This window comes from Colletotrichum navitas, assembly GCF_030913465.1.
Source record: "Colletotrichum navitas strain CBS 125086 chromosome Unknown LY79scaffold_5, whole genome shotgun sequence".
Lineage (NCBI taxonomy): Eukaryota > Fungi > Ascomycota > Sordariomycetes > Glomerellales > Glomerellaceae > Colletotrichum > Colletotrichum navitas.
In genome coordinates this window covers 532,884-554,551 of record NW_026850551.1, presented here as the reverse complement: position 1 = coordinate 554,551, position 21,668 = coordinate 532,884, and the positions used below count along the sequence as shown (strand labels likewise).

General features: G+C 58.1%; 5 protein-coding genes across 5 annotated transcripts; 1 reads left to right on the top strand and 4 right to left on the bottom strand.

The window, feature by feature from the left end:
• Window positions 1-74: 74 nt before the first annotated feature.
• Window positions 75-2,192, bottom strand: LY79DRAFT_286228 (succinate-semialdehyde dehydrogenase). Its single transcript, XM_060552162.1, has 5 exons — window positions 1,977-2,192; window positions 1,512-1,881; window positions 792-1,426; window positions 447-708; window positions 75-356 (listed from the first exon to the last, which is right to left on the bottom strand). The coding sequence occupies exons 1-5, from the start codon at window positions 2,080-2,082 to the stop codon at window positions 233-235; spliced, it is 1,497 nt and encodes a 498-aa protein (XP_060419036.1). The 5' UTR covers window positions 2,083-2,192; the 3' UTR covers window positions 75-232.
• An 817-nt stretch (window positions 2,193-3,009) lies between these two features.
• Window positions 3,010-4,975, top strand: LY79DRAFT_506187 (flavin-containing amine oxidoreductase; the record flags this gene model as incomplete). The annotated part of the gene is made up of 2 exons (XM_060553697.1): window positions 3,010-3,768; window positions 3,890-4,975. The coding sequence occupies 2 exons, from the start codon at window positions 3,010-3,012 to the stop codon at window positions 4,973-4,975; spliced, it is 1,845 nt and encodes a 614-aa protein (XP_060419035.1).
• A 2,972-nt stretch (window positions 4,976-7,947) lies between these two features.
• On the bottom strand, window positions 7,948-10,596 carry LY79DRAFT_506772 (sulfatase; the record flags this gene model as incomplete). The annotated part of the gene is made up of 1 exon (XM_060553754.1): window positions 7,948-10,596. The coding sequence occupies one exon, from the start codon at window positions 10,594-10,596 to the stop codon at window positions 7,948-7,950; it is 2,649 nt and encodes an 882-aa protein (XP_060419034.1).
• Window positions 10,597-13,291: 2,695 nt separating this feature from the next.
• LY79DRAFT_666086 (uncharacterized protein) lies at window positions 13,292-15,552 on the bottom strand (the record flags this gene model as incomplete). The annotated part of the gene is made up of 2 exons (XM_060563162.1): window positions 13,292-15,014; window positions 15,203-15,552. 2 exons carry the CDS (start codon window positions 15,550-15,552, stop codon window positions 13,292-13,294), a joined length of 2,073 nt encoding a protein of 690 aa, XP_060419033.1.
• Window positions 15,553-15,853: 301 nt separating this feature from the next.
• On the bottom strand, window positions 15,854-19,775 carry LY79DRAFT_598825 (uncharacterized protein). The gene is made up of 2 exons (XM_060561813.1): window positions 16,637-19,775; window positions 15,854-16,582 (listed from the first exon to the last, which is right to left on the bottom strand). The coding sequence occupies exons 1-2, from the start codon at window positions 19,630-19,632 to the stop codon at window positions 16,045-16,047; spliced, it is 3,534 nt and encodes a 1,177-aa protein (XP_060419032.1). The 5' UTR covers window positions 19,633-19,775; the 3' UTR covers window positions 15,854-16,044.
• Window positions 19,776-21,668: the final 1,893 nt, after the last annotated feature.

Genomic DNA, 21,668 nt, shown 5'->3' with positions numbered 1-21,668 from the left:
CAAGCTTGCCTGCTCTCTTAACGGTGCCTCAGTTAGGTATCCTAGTGTACTTGAATGCCGAACAGTACATACTTGTGTATATCAAGCAGATATAGAAGCCACTGCTCAAGCCATCTAACACGGTTGGCAGTCTTGTATGAAACGTCTTCGTCGCCAGCAAGTTTGGTATAATCCCCACTGCTTTCGTCATTCTTAGGCCAGCTGCTGGCTATCGACCACCTGGTCTAAAAACTCAAAGGTGCGACCGGTGAACAACCTCGACATTGCCCGCCACCAACGTCTTTGTGGTCAAATAGTCGTCAATCCCATACTTGCTTCCTTCTCTGCCCATCCCAGAGTGTTTGATTCCTCCAAATCTGGCAGTGGATAGTTCCACGTTAACGAACGAGATCTAGGTGGAAAAAGAAAAAGAAAAAAAAAAAGGGGGGGGGGGGGGGGGGGCTTACGGAGCAGCGGCATCAGAAATAACACCGGTGTTCAAAGCCACCATGCCGAATTGCAGCAGCTCAGAAACTCTCGCGGCGCGTCCAAGGTCATTTGTGAAGATGTACGACGCGAGGCCGACGTCGCACCGGTTGGCCGCGTCAACCGCCTCTTCTTCAGTGTCAAAGGACAGGATCGGTGCCACAGGGCCGAAAATCTCCTCGTGAAGAATCCTCGCCGTCGGGCTCAAATTGCTAATGACGGTAGGCTCGAAGAAGTTGGGACCTGGGAGCTTGAGTCAGCCTACTTTAGACCCTCGGCGGAGCGTGGGATCCCCCCCCCCCCCCCCCCCCCCCGTCAGAGCCTACCAAGATCCGGGCGTGCCTTGCCGCCTGCTTCCACTCGGGCACCGTTGGCAACGGCATCTTCGACCAGCTCGGAGACTCGCCGGACAGCGCCTTGGATTACAAGAGGTCCATGTGTAACATGGCCATCGAACCCATGGCCTAGCTTGAATTGGCCAACGGCCTCCTTCAACTTGGAGACAAAGGCGCCGTAGATGCCCTTTTGGACGTAGATACGGTTGGCACACACGCAAGTCTGCCCGGAGACCTTGAATTTACTCGCAATGACGCCGGAGATGGCCATGTCCAGGTCGGCATCGTCAAACACCAGGAACGGGGCGTTCCCGCCCAGCTCGAGACTCAGCTTCTTCAGGGTCTGGCTCGACTGCTGCATGAGGAGCTTGCCGACGCGGGTGGAGCCCGTGAAGGAGATCTTCCGCACGACGTTCGACCCGCAGAGGGCGGCGCCGATCTCGGGGGTGTTCTGCAGCGCGCAGACGATGTTGACGACACCCTTCGGGACGCCGGCCCTCTCGCCGAGGAGCATCAGCGCGTTGGCGGAGAAGGGGGTCTCTCCGGCCGTCTTGGCCACCACCGTGCAGCCCGCCGCCAGAGCAGGCGCGACTTTTCTGGCGAGCATGGCAGCCGGGAAGTTCCAACTGTTGCGCAGCCCCGCATGTCAGCACTTTTCAATATCCCGAGAAGTCGAGGAGTGGGAGAGAGAGAGAGAGGAGTGGTCCGTACGGTGTGATGAGGCCGCAGACACCCACGGGTTCTTTCAAGACGGTTATCCTCATGTTGGGGTTGCTATGCGGCACCACGTCTCCGTAGACGCGGGCCGCCTCCTCTGAAAACCACTCGAGGAAGCTGGCGGCAAAGAGGACCTCGCCGGCCGCGTCCGCCTGCGCCTTGCCGTTTTCCCAGGTGATCAACGTGGCGAGGTCCGTCTTGTTCTCGATGACGAGATCGTACCAGCGGCGCAAGATGCGCGACCGTTCCCGGCCGGATTTTGACCGCCATCCCGGCAGCGCCGCGGCCGCCGATTCTATGGCGCGATCGGCGTCCGCGACAACGGACTCGGGACACGACCCGATCAGGTCTCCCGTGGCGGGATCTATGGCTTCAGTCAGCAGGTGGAAGAAACCCCGGGGAAGGGGCAAGTGATGATGAGAAGGGGGGAGGGAGAGCGAACGAAGAACATGGACGTACCAGTCACATCGAACGTCTTCCCGGAAACCGAGCCCGTCCATTCACCGTTGATGAAGTTTTTGCCGACAAGCAATGTCTCATCCTTCAGTTGAGGTACAGGGGCCATGTCGGAGAGAGTGAAAGCGATGTCTATGTATGTGTAACTTTGAACGAGGGAGCTAGGTACGGCCTCAGGGGTTCAACCACAGAGTAAGACAATGTTGTTGCATACAGTAACGCGGTGTCACCTTTCACTTGTAGGAACATGGGTTTAGGCAAGTCTTGGGTGGTGATGTCGAATCGTGGCATGTTAAAGCAACGGCCACCTGCACGCACAACGATATCGGAATGTCAAGACCTAGGGCACGCCTGATTGCATGTCACCGCAGCTTGCGGCAGCCTACCTCCCAACAGACGAACTCAGGTTTACGTGGAACCTGGCAGTTGAGAAAAAAAAGAAAGAAAAAAAAAAAGAAACCCCCCCCCCCCCCCCAAAACCGACGTAATGCTCATCGCGATATCGGATCTAGACCGCCGGGGCGCGGGCAAGGACGGAGATAGCAGTCTCTTATCGATTGCCCCACGCCGCCGATAGCGCCGTGCATTGCCCCGCAGTGCCCGCACTCGACCCCGGTCCCCCGATCATGCCGGGATACTGTTGGAGAAACAATAGACAGATAGGGAGCCAGAGATAGGTAGATTACCGTGCGTATCAAAGGTTCTGGTGGAGCCATCGTACATACCGGTGACATATCATGTATGTTGAGCTGGAGACAGCTGGATGAGCTGGGAGGGAGTCGATTGCAACTTTGTCTGGAGTCCCCCCCAAACCTGTCTATTACACCGTGAAATGCAAACTCAACGTTATTCATAAATTGGTCGATCCATTGAGAAAGATCTGCCCGGAAATCTAAAGACTCTCTTGCACAAACCGTTACCCGACACACACACATTCTCTCTCTCTCTCTCTCTTCTCACTCTACTCTGCAAGATAGCACCATCTTCTTGGAAGGCATCCTGCAACACCCGTGCTTCCACACACTCACATTCCACGATGGCGCCCAAGGTCCGCGCGCTCGATCTGGACAACACCTCCACGGCATACTACGCGCCAGCAACCGTGGCTCCGCCGGGCGCAAAGCTGGTTCATGTCTCCGGCCAGCCCGGAAACACCAAGGACGGCCTGGTCCCCGAAGATTACGAGTCGCAGATCCACCTGGCGCTCCTCAACCTGCGCAAGATCATCCTCGTCGCGGGCGCGTCGGTCAAGGACGTTGTGAAGCTCACGCTCCTCATCGTCGACTACGACAGCTCGGCCCGCAAGCACACGCGCCACATCCAGCGCTTCCTGGGCGGTCACCGGCCAGCAATCACCCTCGTCCCCGTGTCCAAGCTGGCCGTCTCGTCATGGCTGTTCGAGATCGACGCCGTCCTCGCCGTGCCCGAAACCCCGGCGCCCGCGCGTAGCCTTGCCCTGCCGGATGCCAAGGAGTCGGTAGACGTCGTCGTCATCGGCGCCGGCCTGGCCGGGTTGTCTGCCGCCCGGGACGTCCTGAGGAGCGGCCTCTCCTGCGTCGTGCTGGAGGCGCGCGACCGCGTCGGCGGAAAGACGTGGAGCGATCCGTTGCAAGACGGGCAGCCTGGCGCCGTCGACCTTGGTGCGGCATGGATCAACGACACCAACCAAAGCCGGGTCTACGCCTTGGCCAAGGAGTACGGGGCAGAGCTGATTGAGCAAAACACCAACGGGAACGTAGTCCTTCAGGACTTTGATGGAAAGTGCTCGCCCTTCCCCTACGGGGAACTTCCCTTTGTAAGCACCCGCCTCCCCCGTTCCCTATCACGTTCGAGCACGAAGCCAAGGGGGGGGTGTCTTGAACAGCGCTCCGTACTAGAAAAGCGGTCTTTTTGATTAGAGACTCACCCGGTCACAGTTTGACGAGGCCACCCGCAAAGCACTGGCCGGCATCCGCGACATGGTCGAGGCCGACTGCCAGGCCGTCGATACATGGAAGCCCAAAGACGCCAGCCTGGACAGCCTGACGTTTGCGGCGTATCTGCGCCTGCGAGGCGCCGACGACGTGGCCATGGCCACGGCCAACGTGTGGACCTGCGCCATGCTGGGCCAGGAGGCGACCGACGTTTCCGCGCTCTACTTCTTGAACTACTGCAAATCGGGCGGGGGCCTGTTGCAGATGCGTTCCGACCGCAAGGACGGCGGCCAGTACCTGCGCGTCCGCCAGGGCACACAGCTCTTCTCGAAAGGCCTGGCCTCGTCGCTGCCCGAGGGCGTCGTGCGCCTGAACCGGCCCGTGCGTGCTGTTGTCCGGGACGGCCACCCCGGAGACGGCCCCTATGCCGTCAAGGTCCAGACGGACGAGGGGGTTTTGGCTGCGCGCAAGGTGATCACGACTATCCCCGGCCCGGCCCTCAAGAACATCAGCTTCCGGCCGGCCCTTCCACTCCCCAAACAGGCGTGGATAGAGTCCCTCAACTACGGGTACTACACGAAGGCCATGATGCAGTTCGAATCGCCATTCTGGGTTGATGGTGGCTTCTGCGGGCTCGCGCAGTCGTTCGTGGGCCCTGCCAGTGTGATCCGCGACACGTCCATCCCCGCCGACTCCAAACACGTCTTGACGTGTTTCGTGGCGGGCGACCGCGGCAGGGCGTGGGCGGCGCTCGACACGCCGGCCAGGGAGAAGAGCCTCCTTGGCCAGCTGGCGCAGCTGTTCGGCTGCGACGACATCCAGGGCCGGTTCGTCAGGATGAGCACGTACGAGTGGGTAAAGGACGAGTGGTCCGGCTGGGGCTGCCCCTGCACGTCCCTCGCGCCCGGCGTGCTCGATACACTCGGCGGGGACAGTCTCCGGAAGCCTTGCGGAGATTTGCACTTCGCAGGCACGGAGACGGCAGGCGAGTGGAAGGGCTACATGGAGGGTGCAGTCCGGAGCGGAGAGCGTGCTGCTGCCGAGGTTATAGAGGCGTTGACGAGCACCAGCGGCGCCTCTCGACTCTAGTTGAGGGGTTACGACAGAATTCCCAAAAGGGAAAAGAAAAAGAAAGAAAAAAGAAAAAAGAAAATTGTTAAATAGTAACTCCACTTGAGAGATATCAGGGGTCTTTATTCTCTGTAGCGTGATCAATGAGATGTAAGAATTGGACATACATCAATGCACCTTGCAAAACAATATTGCTACAAGCCAAACGGACAAAAAGGGACCGGAAGAGAAGCAGACGGGCCGAGTAGTCGAACTAGAAGAGCGCTAGCTTCCAGTCGCGAGACTTTGTGATATCCAGCCAGTCCACCTTTTCTGAATCCCGCTTCCGGGCTCTGGCCGCCGCCAGCCTCCAGACCTCGTCGAGGACGTCTACGCAGGCATCCACGTTGCGGAACCTTCGATGGCTGTCCAGAGAGCAGAGCCCTCCCCTGATGACCTCGACATGCTCCGTCGTCTCCGCCGATCATGGGCCTGCGGTCAAGCGAGACGCTCATGATTATGTCATGGTATGCAAAGTCTCGAAGAAGCCAGCGCCCCTCGTAGCACCGCAGAAGCGCGCTTTTAGGATCTTCTGCCCGAGGTTGGCAGCCTCCGAGAGGCTGCCGGTCCTCGTCCCTCTCGTCCTCGAGGCACGCTGCGGCCCCAGAGAGGTGGTGGACCCAGTTGTCCGTCCCGCAGGATATAGATTCCATTGAGCAAAGCAGCAACGTCAGCATCCGCCGAGTACGGAGGGCAGTATCGCATCATTACTACCTGACAAGAAGCAGTTGTTGTGCACATTGTTTGTCAACATGAACACCAAGGTGGCTGGCTGTATAGTAGCGAAGCATCATCCGGCGGCTGCCGACGATGTCGCCCGAGCTTCCACGTGCATCAGAGCCGATGGCAGAGCCACAGGCGAATGAATCGTAGATGCCGAGGTGCCCCAGGTCGGGGCGCTGTATACCGTCCGAACTCCCGGGTTTACGTATCTTGCGTGACTCGGGTGCGTCAGGTTGCAGATCGCGGGGTCCTTCCCACCGGCAGACAAGGTTCAAGCGGGGGCAATGGCTGCAAATGGGGTGCTCTTGATGACACTTCTTCTTCCCTCGAGTACGCTATCAGCTACTTTCTAGACAGGGGGGAGGTTGCCCCCTTCGGCTTTGCACGTACCTATGCCGGCAGGTGAGGCATCCCCTCCTTTGCCTAGTGCGGCCTCCACGGCCCGGCTCTTGCTTGGGTAGGCCATTGGCGGAACGATTGCCTTCGGAGCCCCCCTCGGACATTACTCCAGGTCTTGGGTAGTTTTCACAAGAGCTCAGAGCGACAGCTCGGGCCTTGGCAGTACGGGGCAACAAGACAAGGAACACGGGGAGTTGAGGCGAACAAGCTGGATGGAGCCTGGGCCAGCAACGTCAGGAGATGGGATAACTATGGGAAGGGGTCGGTCAATGATAAGATAGATAGCGTAGGTCACGTAGTCATGCACAGCGCTATCGGCGCGGTGGGGTCATTCCTTCGGCCCCACATGACTCGGTCGGTGCCGGCTCTGATGGACTTGCAGCAGATCTGCCGACCCGAGGTGACAAAACGCCAGCTAATCTCGCCATCGGATCTCAGCCGTCCTCACTTGGCTGCCAAGAAACCGGCAATTTCCCACACCGACCCCAAATCTGGGGTTCCAAGCATGGAGATAAGTGGCCCCCTTGCCTCTCCGGACGAGCTTATCGGACGCGGCATCTCAGTATAGCATGCATGAAGATAGTGTCTCAAACAATACCAAGTCAGTGTAATCACCGACGATGGGCGAAACTGCACGATTTTCCCCGTTGTGTGTGCTCATGGTATATCAACCTGCTTCTGTCTTGAACTGGTCTACGGAACTGCCACCGTCATCGCCGAGGTCCACATGTCCCTCCCGGTGACCGGCGGTAGGATGAGCTACTACGACAGCAAGCAAGTACGTCTCGCAAAGCTTTTGGGTTCGCCATGGGCTGTCAACTGTTAACCTGTTCATCAACTACTGGTCTCCGAGCTCCGCCTCCAGCCCCGCCGTCTGGATCACCCACCATCTTGCCTGTATTCGCCTGCCGTGCGTGGTGACGGACGGGCGGCTGGCTCGCAAGTAACCTGATGGTGTTGATTAAGCAGTGAAGACATGAAGCAGTTCCGCCTGCACAACGGTCCAAAAGAACAACACATGGGGTAGGGGGGGATGCCATTACTCCCCCAAGCTTCGCTTCATCAAGGCTTAAATCGTCCCAGGTGAGATATTTCTCAATCCCCGGACGTGTGTGCCTTCTGAAACGCGAATCAAAAAGGGATGATTTCTTCAGCAAGCTATTGGTTTGCTTTACCCCAGGTTTTGCTTTGCTTTTTTCACTTCTTCTGCCGTATACGGTACACTCGTTTAGCTGACATTCCACTTCTTTTCTGGCCAACGATGATAGGCAAGGTAATTACCGAAAAGAGCCAGCAAATCCGCATCGTATGCTGACAGAAGCATTTGATAGGTCAACCTAAATAAAAGGTGGAGTGTCAGTTAAACGAGGAGATACGGTATACGACTTGCTTCTCTTCTCTTTTCTCGTCTCTTCTCCTTGTTTACCAGCTTTTTCCAACCCACTCACTAGAGTCACATCGCTTGTTTTTTTAGCGAGACAGGGGTGAGGGCTTGCCCCTGGATTCCGTTTGCTGAAGATGCAGGTCAAGTCGAGTCAGCATGATACTACTCTACCCATGTCAAACGGGCTCGTAAAAAACAAGAAGTCTCGGTCCCTGAACGCCTAGTGCTGAACGAAGCCTGTCCACTGCCGAATCTCCGATCCCAACTATGTATGGCCCCTGACCATATGGAAATAATGCAAGGTCGCCGTGTTCTCTTTGCCCATTCGCGGTTGAGACGGCCGGTTATTCTGCAAAATGTTACAACATGGTGGGAATATTTGTTTCTTAGAAAGGCGTTACTAAGACTAGACGAAAAAGCATGGGACCAAGCATCTATTTGTCCCTTAATATGGTGCGTACGGCCCGTACCGCCACCGTTTGCTGTTCTCCTCCACCCACCACCGCGTTATGAACGCCGCCTCCTCGACCCAGCGCGCGGGTTCCGGGCCGTGGGCCTCTTCGACCTTGGCAAGGAAGTCTGTGAGCTCGAACCCGAGCACCGGGTCCACGTCGCGCGGGTCCTTCTCGGCGTCCGTGAAGCGCCATTCGATGTTGTCCACCACGGGGACCACCAGCCTCCATGACTTGCGGCGCGCGTCGCGGACGCCGACCATGGCGCGGCCCGGGTTGATGACGGTGAAGTGCCAGTTCCCCACCTCGGCCGGTGGCAGCGGGGAGCCCTTGTAGGCCGTTCCCGGCCGCGACTTCTTCACGGGCCGGATGAGTGATTGCCCCTCGTAGTTTTTGAGGAGGTCGCTGGCTGCGTCGGTAGCAGGCTTCGATAGCGAGCCCGTCTCGATGAGGAGGTCTAGTATCGTCGGTAGGATCTGCTGAGCTGATACGGCGTCGTCGATGGTGATGGGCGGAAGGTTGGGGTGGGACACGACCAACGGGATGTGGTTGCTGGCGATGTTGGGGTTGTAGTACGACGCGAGAATGTCATTTTCCGGAATCGACAGGCCGTGATCTCCCACCAGAACCAAGAGCGTCTCGTTGGCCACGCCGAGGTCGTCCAGCATGTTGGTTATGTTGCCGAGCCACCGGTCGTCGTATCCGATGGCGTTGATGTAGTGCGACAGATCGTCCAGGCCCCTCCCCAGCGGCACGTACTTCTCGTCTGCGGGCATTCCGTACGGGTGGTGACTCGTGCTCGTGAGATGCGAGATATAGACTCGCTCGTTCGTCTTCTTGGCTGTCTCGAACCGGTCCCGCATGTAGTCTTCGAGGGGTGTCTCTTGCATGCCGAAATAGTTGACGTCTTTCAGGGTGACTCGGCCGAACTTGGCGGCGGCGCTCCTCAGGTACTCGCTGCCTATCAGGCCGTCTGCGGGGAAGCCCATCTTGGGCAACAGTTTGTCGTACTTGTCAAAGGTAATCGTCACGGACTGCATGTATGATGAGTTCCACTTGTACGGGGTAAAACCGGGGGCGTCGCTTTGGTCGAGAGTGTTGAGGACGTCGAGGACTTGTGGCAAGCACGGCTGGTAGATGTGGTGCTCGTACTCGAGGTTGAAGTCGGCAAGTAGAGGTGAGATACCGCAGAGGGTTCCTACGAGGCTCTTAATGGTGTACGTCGAGGTCGTGTATGCGTCGTTGAAATTCAGGCCGCCCCTGCTCTTCTTCTCTTCACTCCCGTGGTCGAAGCCGTCGTCGTGGTCGCCAGTCAAGAATCTGGCAACGGGAGTCAGGGTCCTGAGACGCTCAAGTGCCTCCTCGGGCATCTTGCCGTCTTCCCACGAGGCTTGCAGGCGTGCTTTGTTGATCCCGTCGTTTTTGATGGGGAACAGGTCCTTCCTCGTGCTTTCCAGCACGATCGTCACGATATGCCGTATCGGTACCGTGTCTTTGAGGTTGCCTAGCTCAGGAAGCAGGTCGCTGTCGAGGTTCGAAATCTTGAGGGGGTCTGCCGCCGCATTGTAGTGTGGTTTCTTGTTGTACCAATCCTCGAAGCCCTGGGGAACAGAATCCTTGGGCAGCCAGGAGAGTGGAATTGGGTCGGTGAGGGCTGTCCGCTTATCCCAATTGTGGTTGATCCCAGAGTTGTAGTGGGGAACGAGTTCTTCCAGGCTCGGAGACGAGTTCTTGAAGTCAACAAAGGGAAGAAGCGCCGGGGTCCAGGACATGAAAATCAGAGAGCTCTCACGAGGACGGATGATGCACAGGATGGCCTGGGCGAGCAGCGCAGCAACAGCCAGAGCGTACGCTGCGATCCAGAAGAAGCGTACCCAGGGCCAGTTCTTGATGTCCTCCCAGCCACCAGGGAAGCCGAATTTTTTCTGCTCCCCGTCCCCTTCCTCTTTGATACCGTGCTCAGCATCCTGCTGAGGGACGCTGAGGTATGTTGCGGCGGGGGAGTCCTGGGATCGGAGGCGACAGCGGCGCGCTACAGACGCGAGGGGCCAGCATACGACATCTGCCAAAAGGCCCACGGCGACGAACAATATGTCTTTCAAGGGCCAGGCAACCAGGATCATGACGGCGACGACCAGAATGGACGAGACCATGCCGGTCAGCAAAAGAGCGCGGCCGGAGGCGTCGCCCGCAACCCCTATGTTTTGCCAGTGGATCTCGGAGCGGGCCACGGCAAAGAAACAGATGTGGATGACGTTCAGGCTGATGACGAAAATGACGAAGATCCAGCTCGTCACGGCTGCCATACGGCGCAGAAACCCTTCGCTGCGGGCAGACAAGAGCGATCCCCCGAGCAGCAGCCGCAGGACGACCAGCAAGACCAAGTCCTGAGCAAAAAAGGAGTACCCCCATTGCACCAGTTGCACCGTCGGTATGGCAGAGGCGTGGCTGCCGATGTGGATGAATTTGGCACCGAGGACGGCGAGGGCGGCCAAGCTGAAGACAAAACGAGGGTTGGTGAAGCGCGAAGCCAGACCAGACACCAACAGTCGAGACCACAGCAGCGGCTGGGCCGCAGCCTTGACTAGACGACCATTCTCAGGGCCTAGCAACGAGTAGCCGAGTCGAGAGTCAAGGCGCATGCTGTGGGAGGGTGAGATGGAGAGGAGGGAGGGAGGGAGGGAGGGGGGAGGGAGGACAGAGAGAGCGAGAGAGTTGGTCAGAGGCGTGTCGAGTGCAACAAACAAGAAGAAACAATCAGTCAATGAGCGTAAAGATGACTGGCATGGCTTCCTCTCACGACGAAACGGGCGGGGAGGGAACAAGACGACGGAAGGGGAGCAAGGAGAAGAAAGAAGGAAACTGGGAAAGTTACAGCAACAGCAGCAACGAGATGAAATACAAAAAGAGGCATGGAGAAAAGAAAAGGAGATGGAAGCCTCCCTCCCCCCCCCCACCCCCAGTCATGATGGAAGGGCCCCCCCAGTCACGTTGGATGGTGATTGTGCGTGTGCTCGGCCGCCAACACTGTGAGCGGCGGCGGCTGTTGGGTGGATGGATGGATGAATGAATGAATGAATGGATGAATGGATTGGATGCCTGTCACAACAACACAGCTACCCAGCTACCCAGCTACCCAGCCAGCTCCTTCGGACGGGGCCGTGAGGATCTGGGTTGTTTCTGCCCGGGTTTGCGGCAACGTAAAAGATTGGTTACCACCTCAGCAGATGCCCAGGCGCGTGTGTTGTGACAGGAGCTGGGAAAAGCTAGAAAGTTCCCCATACGGCTGTGACGGGTCGACAGTCATGACCCCTGATCGTGATCCCTGCAGCATTAACTACTACTAGTGTGGCTTCAGCTCTGGGCGCCTTGGGCGAGAAGCGTTGCCAAGTGCTTCCCAGTTAGGAATACGAGCAGACGACCAGCCAGCAAGCGGGCTGCCTTGCACGAGGAAGATCCTTATTCACCTACTTTATTTCTACGTGAAGTAGCCGTACCGTGCCTGTGGACAGGACGGGTTCCATTGAAGATTGCCACTTTCTTCCGCTCCCTTCCCCTCCCCAGCCCACAGGGGCGCGGCTTGACTCGATCCCCCGCGATGAGCCAATCAATCTCCCGTCCGACGTGGTAAAGGCGTGTACCGGTATATTCCTGGAGTCGGCGGACGGCACCCATCTCATGTACGGATAGACTAAGTAGTAATATAGTAGACACGACACGCCCGTTCCCCGTCAGGACAACCCGGCCGAAACAAGCTTTCCGTCTTGCATCTCGTCTCACACACACACACACACACACACACACACACACATACAGAACGACGGTCAGTCTGAAGGACACACAGTAAGACATACATACCTACACTATACTTGGGTCCTTCTCCTATTCAAGGCAAGACAGGCAGGCAAGCAGATTCTGTCACGTGCAGGCAGGGGGCCGTCGCATCACTCCACCGCCCCCTTTTACTACAATGTACTACATAGTATTCGTGATTTATGATGACGAGCTGAACGTCGCGTTGTTAGGGCGTCGCGCGGGACCCGTGAAACGCCCTTTTGGAGTCGTAAGTAGCGTACCTCGTTTAGCATCCGTACGGATAACATAACTTGGATTCGGAACCTTGCTGCGTGGAGACCAAGAAGGGGGCTGCGCATCGCCATCAGTCCATAGGCAGGGGTGCATATGACAAACGTATTGACTAGTGGCAGTTTACACTAACCTGAGCAAACAGCCGCTCGTTAATAAAGACTAGTTAGTTGAAAAATTCCTTGGTTTGCCCGGTCCCAAGCGAGATGATGTGGGCACACGGCAGTTTGCCATGTACGATGTACCGTATGTATCCGTACAATATGCCCATTCCAGCCTTCATTCAATGTCTGCCGCCGGCCCCCATTGCATTTACATCCCTGGTTGCTCGTCCCAAACTGCCGCTCTTGTGAGACCTTGGCTTTCTGCTCTCTGGCCCCATGACGGTGTCTGTTGGCATCCTTTACGTATCCATCCATCCCTTATCCCCATCCGATACTTCATCGTTACACAACTTAAACTACTCCGCTTTCGACTCCGGACGATGAAGCTGCTCGGCTGGCTGTGGATACGCCAAAACGGTTTTCTCTCTCTCTCTCTCTCTCTCTTTTTTTTTCTCCCCAGGTTCAGTGCAGCACGTAATTAGACAGTCTACTCTCGGTTACCTCGGCTGTGCGGGAACCGCCATCATGCCCCCGGAGGGTACCAACCAACCCCTCTTGTCGACTCATCATCGTCAAGTCTGCATGATAATTACCCGACAGGACAAGAAAACACAACACCGCTCCACAGTAGGTGTTGGAAGCAAGAGTGCCTTGTGAAACCGCCATAGCCCCGTCTATTGCGTCGGCTCTCGGGATGACGGTGTGCACATCCGCCATTCATTCATACGATCGCGCGACCTTTCCACGCCGAGCCCTTCGCCAGCTACGGCGAAAGGGGAGCACCAAGATGGCTTGCTTCTTCGGAAGATCGAGACCCCCGGACCCCATCGTTGAGTCCCGTGGACAGGAGAGTTCCGTCTACGCAAGCCTGCGAGGCTAGGTAGGCATCTCCAGCCAACACACATGAAGGTTTGTGGTTATTCTGCATCGGTAATGTTTGTTCGTAAGGTTTTTTTTCTTTTCTTTCTTTTTTCTTTTTCTTTTTTGGGTTCTCGTCCCGACACAACGACACCTAAATCAACTCGTTTCCCGAGAATGTGGAAGCCAATCGTAAACCTACCACCCCGAACCAGCGCGTCTTGCGAACCATAGATCGGATCGGGAACTGAATGCCTTTTGGTCCTATTCAACCTGAACAGACATGTGCTTACTCGCCCCGCCGCCGCGGCATCACGTTCTCCATCTTGACGCACTTCGGCTCCCAGAGGTCCGTCTCGTCCCCCATCCACCAGCGGCCCCGCCCCGGTATGCCACCACCAGGCCCCGTGTGATCCCCTCCCCGACTCCCGCCCAGCCCATACTCCGGTGCCGGCCTAGGCCGCCTCCCGCCGCCGCCGCCGCCGCCCCAGACGGACTTCACCAGCGGCCACATGGGGATGTAGCACCGCTCGTCCCACCCGCACACCCTGCCGCACCGGATGAACTCCCCCTCCCATCCCACCCAGGCCCGCAGCCGCCGCACGGCGTCCGCCCACCCCGCCGCCTTGGCCTCCAGCCCAGACCGCCGCCCCTCCTCGAGGTCGTACCACGCCCCCTCGATCCCGAAGCCGACCTCCAGCAGCACCCCGCAGATGCTGCCCATGACCTCCTCCGCCGCGCCCCTCAGCTCCCGCTCCCTCGTGCTCAGCGGCACGCCCACCAGCAGCCTCGTGTACCGGTACCGGCACAGCGAGTACGTCTCGCCGAAAACCGCGCCCGACGTGTCCCACGTCCCCGCGTCCACCTCGTGCGGGTACTCGAGGAACGAGACGAGGAACCTGTGGCTCTGCCCCCGCACCCGGTACAGCCACTCCTCCACCGCCGTCCCGTTGCCCCAGTCGCCGCCGAACCGAGCACCCTGCTCGAGCGCCGTCAGCTGACCCGCCGTCCGCTGCACGATCTCCCCCATCGTCCTGACCCAGTCCATCCCGCTGCACCCACCGCCGCCCGCCACAGCCTCCCGCAGCATCACCTCCGTCTCGAACCTCATGCCCGCCGCCTGCGCCGCCGTCGCACCCTCCAGGTGATGCAGCCGACGCCGCCTCCCCAGCTCGTTCATCGCCACCGCCCGGTCTTCGTCGCCGCCGCCACCCTGGCCTCCGGCCCAGTACCCCTCCCCGGTGAGGTTCAGCCTCTCCTTCTCTTCGCCAACGATGGAGCCCCAGGCGTCCTTCGAGTACCAGCTCGCGATTCCGCAGCTCAGGACCCGGGCCCGAGTCTCCCCTTGTCCCGCCCCGTCGCCGTTCGATCCGTAATGCCATGTCGCCGCCGAGAACCACCCCCACCCCTGGCTCTGCAGGAACGGCTCCCGGTCGACGGGGCCCATGATCCCGCGCCAGTTGGGCGGCATCGGAGGGCGGGACGGGCTCACGGGCCGGTCCGTCAACGTCGGTTGCGCCGGCAGGGGGTACGCCGACGTCGGCGCCGTCTCCCGGTCCTGCTCGCTCCGTTCCGGAACCTCTTCGTCCCCACCACCACTCCCCCCTCCGCTCTTCCCGCTTATCTTCCTCGTCTGTGGCGCCGTCACGTTCGTCTTTGAGACAAGCCTCAGGCTCCCGCCTGCAAAGTTGCACCATATCATCTCGAAGCCCGCGTTCATCCTCACCACGCCCTCGATCCCCCACCCGTCGCCCCTCAACCGCCTCTCCAGCAGCCAGTCGCAGAGCCCCATTGCCCTCTCGTACTCGGGTTCCAGCCCGCGCCAGCGCCCGTCTCCGCGGCCCGGCCCGGAGACGTTGCCGTAGAGGTGCAGCATTTGCGTGTCCAGCTGGCCGAGCCCCATCAGCGTCGCGGACTCGCCGTCAAAGTAGAGCGCCTTGACGGGCCGCGTGGTCTGGTAGGTGAGCATGAAGCTCTGGCGTGTGCTTCCCATGATTCCGTAGGCCATTTCTCTGCGGCGATTCGCTGTGTCAGCTCAGGGATCTATCTGCAATACAAATGTTTGCCCAAGGAGACGTTTGGACGATTTGAAAATCATGTAATATCCCTTTACCGCACGCAGAACAGCCTGGTCTCAAATCTCCCGCGCATCAAAACGACCAAGCAGCACACGGGCAAGGCGAGGAAGCGCCGGACTCACAAATCAAAGGCAAGCCACTCGGGGCTCGGCGGCCCCTTCTCGTCCATCCGCCCGTGGTAAAACAGCGTGAAGGCCGGTATCTCCACCGCCGCCATCGTGTGCCCGTTCGGAAACACGGTGTTGCTCCACTGCTGCAGGAGCCCGTACGTCGACGCGAACAGGTGCGGCCCCGGCGACGAGTAATTCAGCCTCGCCGCGTGCCACGACGGAATGGGTGCCGCCCCGGCTGGCCATGGCGTTTTGGCGTCTGGGAAAGCCCCGAGGCGCTTTTGCGAACCGGCCTCAGCAAGGGCCGGCTGCGCCGCGAGTACGCTGCTCGCTAACAACAACAATAGACTGCTTGGATACATCGTGATGGCAATATCATGCGCGAATTGAACAAGAGGCGACTCTGGAATGATATATTCGCCACCCGCGACCGAAGCATTCAAGCTCTGGTCTCATGTGTGCCGATAGAATTCCTTATCAAGGCCCCGACTCAAGGCAAGTTTGGCCCGGGAGTTGGTTGGTCCAATCAATTGAACGCGCGGCAACATGCATCACCTTGCCAGAAACGGACAAGGATCTGTCTGACGGGCTTCAAAGCATGGGAAACGGACAGTCAGTATGCACCCCATCAAAATGGCTTTGCGAGGAACAACAATTCGAAACAAGTTCCTTGTACACTTAGCGACGTTGCTATCGCATTCTGTGCCATGTACAACCAATCTAATAGTAACCTCAACGCCGTACCCAACCGTTAAATCCGTGTCCGTGTGCAAACAAACCAACGCCATAATAAAACAATGCCCGCACTGCTCAACCGACAGCCGGGGGTGGACAATAACAAAAAACACAGCTATCTATTTCCAGGCCTTGGCCAACGGGCTTCCCACCTTGGGAGCGAATTGCAAGCTCTTTCTACGAGCCGCCATCAGGCGCTGCATGACGCTCTCGTCCTTGTCCCTGTTGAGGATGCCATCGCCCATCTGAGCGTAGTTGTTTGGTTTGGGTGGGCATGTTTGCATCAACAGCGCCTTGGTCGGAGACGAGTCATACTCGGTTGATGCGGAGGGCGTCTCGGCAGCATAGCGAGCAAGCGCCTCCGGTGCCGGCGTGGCGGGAACAGGAGAGATCAGTCCCTGCCAGTCATCCTCGTCGTCCTCGGCCTCGTCCGAAGGCGTGTGCATCCAGACGGTGCTGTCACGTCGGTTCATGGGCGTGTTCGGCGCCGTCCTGGCCTCGCGGCCAGCCTTGACGGGTGTAGGAACGAGCATGCCATTCTGGTTCGCCAGAGCCCTCGGTTCCATGCTCTTGCGGCGGCGTGCGCCTCCTCGGGGAACCAACGAGGTGTCAATGTAGTAAGGTGCCTCATCAAGCCACTCGTTCTCACGCTCACAGCTGCATGTTTGGTTAGCATGGCATTCTTTTCAACGGACGAGAGGAGGCACTTACTCGAGGACCCAGCTGACACCAACGCACTGCACCACGCCGTTGGACTCTCTGACCTTCTCCATCGTACGCTTGCCACCATCCTTGAACACGACATGGGTAATGCCGATCTTGGCGGCATCCGAGCTGCTGGTAGCGCTGGGGTTCCATGTCCAGGTCTTGACGCATCGTGCTCCCATCTGAGCGAGAAGCTCGACAAAGATGCCGCTGGCGTCCGCACCCTCCGTGGTGTGCACATCGACAAAAACGACGGCACCGCGGAGGAGCCTGGGGTTGAGGTCTCTGCGAGGAGTGCGAGCTGGTGTTCCCAGACTCGACCAGACATCGGACTTGGCCGGTGTGACGGGCGCGAACTCAGCCTGGTTTTCCTCGCTCTCCTCCTCGTCTTCCTGCTCCTGCCCCTCCTCGGCCTTGTGCTTCCGGCTGGGCGAGTAGGATATGACAGTGGCGCTTCGGTTGAGGCTCGGGCGGCTGGCCGGAAGTCGGGATATGCTGGCCGCGCGCTTCTTCTTGGGGCGCGGAGTGGACTCGTCTGAGGCCTTGAGAGGAACCTTGGAAACGGTATGGAACTCGCGCGCAATGACTCGGTTGGGAGTCATGGGCGGAACAGAAGCATCGACATTGAACATGGCAGGATCAACGGGCATCTCGTTTTCATCACCATATTCTTGGCTCGCCTCTGACAGAGTGTCGTCGAAGCTGTTGGAAGTGTTGACGATCTCGTCTAGCTCCTCGGGCTCCAGCAGAGACATCTCGTTTGCCTCAGCGGCCAAGGCCATATCTTCGGCGGTGACCATGAGGTCGTCGAACTCCGGGTCCTCTGCGTCTGCAGCAGCCTCGATTTCGGCATCAATAGCGGCCTCAATTTCGTTCTGCGCATCCATGTCCGCTCGGACAGTCATCTCATCCTCGAAGTAAGTGCTTCGAAGAGGGGATTCCTCTACGCGAGGAGCCCCGGCAGCCGGAGTAAGTCCTTCAGGTGCCTGGGCCAACGAGCGCCCCGGGGTGACGGCGCACCTGGGTGTCTTGACGGGACTGGCAGCAGACCAAGCGTTCAGCTGCTGTGCCAAAGGGGTAAAGCCGATGTTGGAGATTCTCGACTTGGCGGGGGTAGGAGTAGCGGGAATCAATTTGTGAGCTGCAGAAACGCGGGGACTATTGGCAAGCTCGTCGTCTGAATCAGAGTCTATGTTGTTGTACGGGTCCATGTCCTTTTGACGCAGACCGAAAAGACCGCTGGGTGCATTGAAAGCAGCTCGTGTAGCCTCTTGTGGTTGGGACTTGAAGTACGACTCCTCGTCAACCATCATAGGCTCTCCGTCAAACTCGGCATCATCGGCAAGGTTGTTGTCCGTGAAGACATCGGACTCCAGAACCAAGCCGGTTGGCTGAGAGCATGTGTCCTGCTTGATTTGCTGCGCCTGCTCCTTGGCAGCCTCAAAAACCGGCATGTTCTTCTTCAGAACAGGGTCGGCATGCCTGGGAAGAACAGCTGAAAGACGGCCGGGGAATTGCATGGGCTCTTCCAGGTGGATGGATTCGTTGAGCATGGCTTCCGCGACCTCATCCAGCTCGTCGTCTCCGTCGTCGTCGTCGTCGTGAGCGTTCGACTCCTCGGCCATGAGCTTCTCGGATGAGCGCTTCACCGGACGCAGAGCTGTCGGTGTCGACAAAAGCAGAGACTTTGTGGCGGAGGGTTGCGTCTGCTCTGATACCTCCGAGGGCTTCATGTTCATACCCTTGATGGGTGAAAGCGGCCGCTTGGCCGGTGACTGAAGCAGAGATGCCTTGAAGTTGGAGATCTTCCTCTCTCCCTCATTGGCCGGGGGCAAAGTGAAGGCCTTCATGGCAGACTGCGGGCGCTTGGCAGGGGAATGAAGAAGTGAGGCTTTCAAGGGCGAGGCGGAGCCGTCTTCAGCACTGGGGTTCACGGAAGAAGTGGGTTTCAGCAGTGACACGCCCTCGGCGCGCTTGGCCGGAGATTTCATCGTATCTCTGTAGGGCGAGGTAGGCAGTCTCTTGGCTGGCGAGGCGAGGGTGTTGGTGACCTCATCCTCTTGGGCCTCTGACTTGGTGCTATTTTCGTTGTCCTCGGCATTCCTAGTTTCGGGGGCCTTATCGAGGGGCAACAGGTTGAGATTCTTGGAAGAGGCAAGGGCGCTGGCAGGGGGTTTCACAGGGCTCTTCATCAGGGGTCTCGGGGGCGTGTCCGGACCGGCCAACTCGTCGTCGGAGCAGTCGCGAGGCATAGACACCTGTGTGACCTTCTTAGGGCTCAGGGGAGTCTTCTCCGACTTGGAGGTGGAGGTGGCAGCGGCAGGCGCCTTGATGATACGAGGAGCCTTGGGGACGGGGGGCTTTCGTACCGGTCTGCCTCGGAGGCCGGTGCCAGTCGTGGGCTTTTCGGTCGTCTTCTTGCTTGCGTCAGGAGCGATGTTTTCCTTTTCGGGTTCTTGGAATGTTACCGTCTTCTTGACGGCGGGCTTTGCTGTTGTGACCGGCGCTGTGCGAGTACGATTCGTCGTCGTCGTCTTCTTCACCGGCTCCTCCTCCTTGGCGGGAGCGTCTGCAGTTGCCGTCTTTCTGGGTCGACCGCGAGTGGGCTTCATAGGCTCTTCTTTGGGGGCGGCAGGCTCTGTGGTGGAGACCTTGCGAGTAGCAGCTCGTGCACGCGTGGCCCTACCTGCTGCGCCGCTTGATGATGATGAAGCCGTTGATTCGGCAGGCTCCTCTGTGACCTTCTTTGGACGGCCTCTTGTCGCTCTTGTAGGACGAGCAGCTGTTTCTGGCTGTTGCGATTGTTCATCGTGTTCTTCATCTTCGCCATCGTCGGCTCGGGTCTTCCTCTTGGCTGAAGTGGATCGTGTCGGAGCAGTGGCACTTGACTTGGCCTTGGCCGCAGCAGTAACAACTCTTGTGGGTTTCGTGCTCGTCGTGGTTTCGCCAACTTTTGCAGCTCTGGAGCGTGTGATGCGCTTAGGGGGCGATTGGGGCTCCATTGTGTGGTGTGTGTGTGCGTGTGTGAAAGTCAGGGGAAAAGGAAACAAAGATGGAGTAGAAGAGGTCGCGTAGTTCTTGCTGGCGGTTAGTATAATGAGGTTTTGTCGTGCGTTATGTTGTTGTGTATTTACATGATGCTGTGATGGATAGATTGGCAGCTCAAAAAGCCAGGCAAGAGCGGGCGGAGGGTTTTGTTGATATGCAGCTTCGCGTAATCAATGTTGCCAGGCCAACGAGATGCCGGGGATCCACTCTCGGAACGCTGCAACCCTTGCCCGCGTCCTGGTCCTGATGGCTGTATGTCAGGTGCACCCTTGGCACCTGGCGCCACGGCTCTGCCAGCCGCCGGGGGTTCTCCCTGTCTTCTGTCTCACGGGGGTTCAACAATACGACGTTCGAGCTATGTCGTACAATTACGGAGTACACCACTCGGGTACACGAGTCTAAACACCACGTCATCGGTGGCCATCCACTGCAATGGTTCAGGTCAAACATCCCTAACCCAGTTGTTGTTGCTTCCAGGCGGCAACAGGATGCCTGCGTGATCCTGGTTGTTGATAAACAACGGCATCGTCTGCGAGTGACGCATCTGTCCGACCTCAAGTTGTCGTGGGAGGTAGCTTAGCTACGCTACGTATGATCCGGTCTGTCGAGACACGCACAACGCACCGAGACCCGGTCTCCTGGTTTTCTCCATTGTTTCTTATTTTCAGCGATAATACGCATCGACTGCAGCACAGACATAAGCCACGGATGTCCAAGACCGAAGCCAAGGACGTATTCCTGAAATCACATGACGAGACCACTAGTCAGAAGCAGGCGATCCGTTATGATGGCGACGGCATCTCACCGGAACTCGTCTGCAGTCCGAATGTTGCGCAGAGCTATCGACAGACCTCTCTAGGCTCTTCTGGATCCGAGAGCGAACCGCTCTGGTGTACTCCAGTCGATGACATGCCATACACATTGACATGTACCACCATTCCTGCTACGTCGGCCCCCAAAAAGTTCTAAAGGAGTCTCAACCATGGCTGGCGTGGGATCGCTATTGGGTCCGCGGGAAATTCATGCAGGTCGCAGCGCAGGGCAAGCCGAACGCTTGCTTAGTTAGCTAACACCAGGGCGCAAGCACACATCTGGACAGTCACGTACGAATAGTAGCTGCGTCTTCCCCGGAGACGAGTCCCGCGGCACGGCCCTGTCCAAGTGCCACTTGGTGGCTTGACTTTGGTGCCGAGGTCCTGCGTTGGCGCCTTCTCTGCGGGAGAAGGCGGTCAGGGATTGGTTTTCTTCCAACGACTAGTCACTCAGCGTAAAATCGTCTTATTTCTGTGTGCCTGTAAAATTGCGTCGGGGACCCAATTGAAGGATGCGGAGGTATCGTGGGTATCGTGGGTCTAACTCCGGACCCAAAAGAAAGAAAAAGATAAAACGAAAGCTGACTAAGACACAAAGGACATCAGTCGTCGTTGAAGAGTTCAAGTGACCATTTGCCCGTTGTTGACGCTCGGTAATCCTCGGCTCGTGGCCCAGACCCCTGTACTAGAACTCAGCGGGCCTCACCCGCCCGCTCAGCGGCCCCAAGAAGTTCCCCAATTTACCGCTCGTGCGCCACGGCCCACGGCTTTCCCCCCAAAGGAACAACAGTGCAATGAGAGGGAGCCTTCTTTCAAAACCTCGCCTTTATGACGTCCCGCCCCCATCGCATTTCGGCTTAAGACCTTTTCCCATCCCTTCCCGCATTGCTCTTTCTCCACGTTCACCACCCCACGATCCTTACCCTGCTTGCGTACCAGTACAGCTGCTTGCTTGCTTGCTCCCTTTTCGCTTTTCTTGTCTTGTTCCGATTCGACACCCCGGAACCACCCGTCAACTGTACCGTACTCTTGCGACAACGCAAGCAGTGGAATGCTTCTCGAGTAACACCGGGCTGTTCCCTCACCACAAATTACCAACGAACGAGAGCCGCCGATCGTGCTAACCAGGGAATGCCGTCAGCGCTGCTGGAACATGCCCCCATGTCGGAGATAGCACC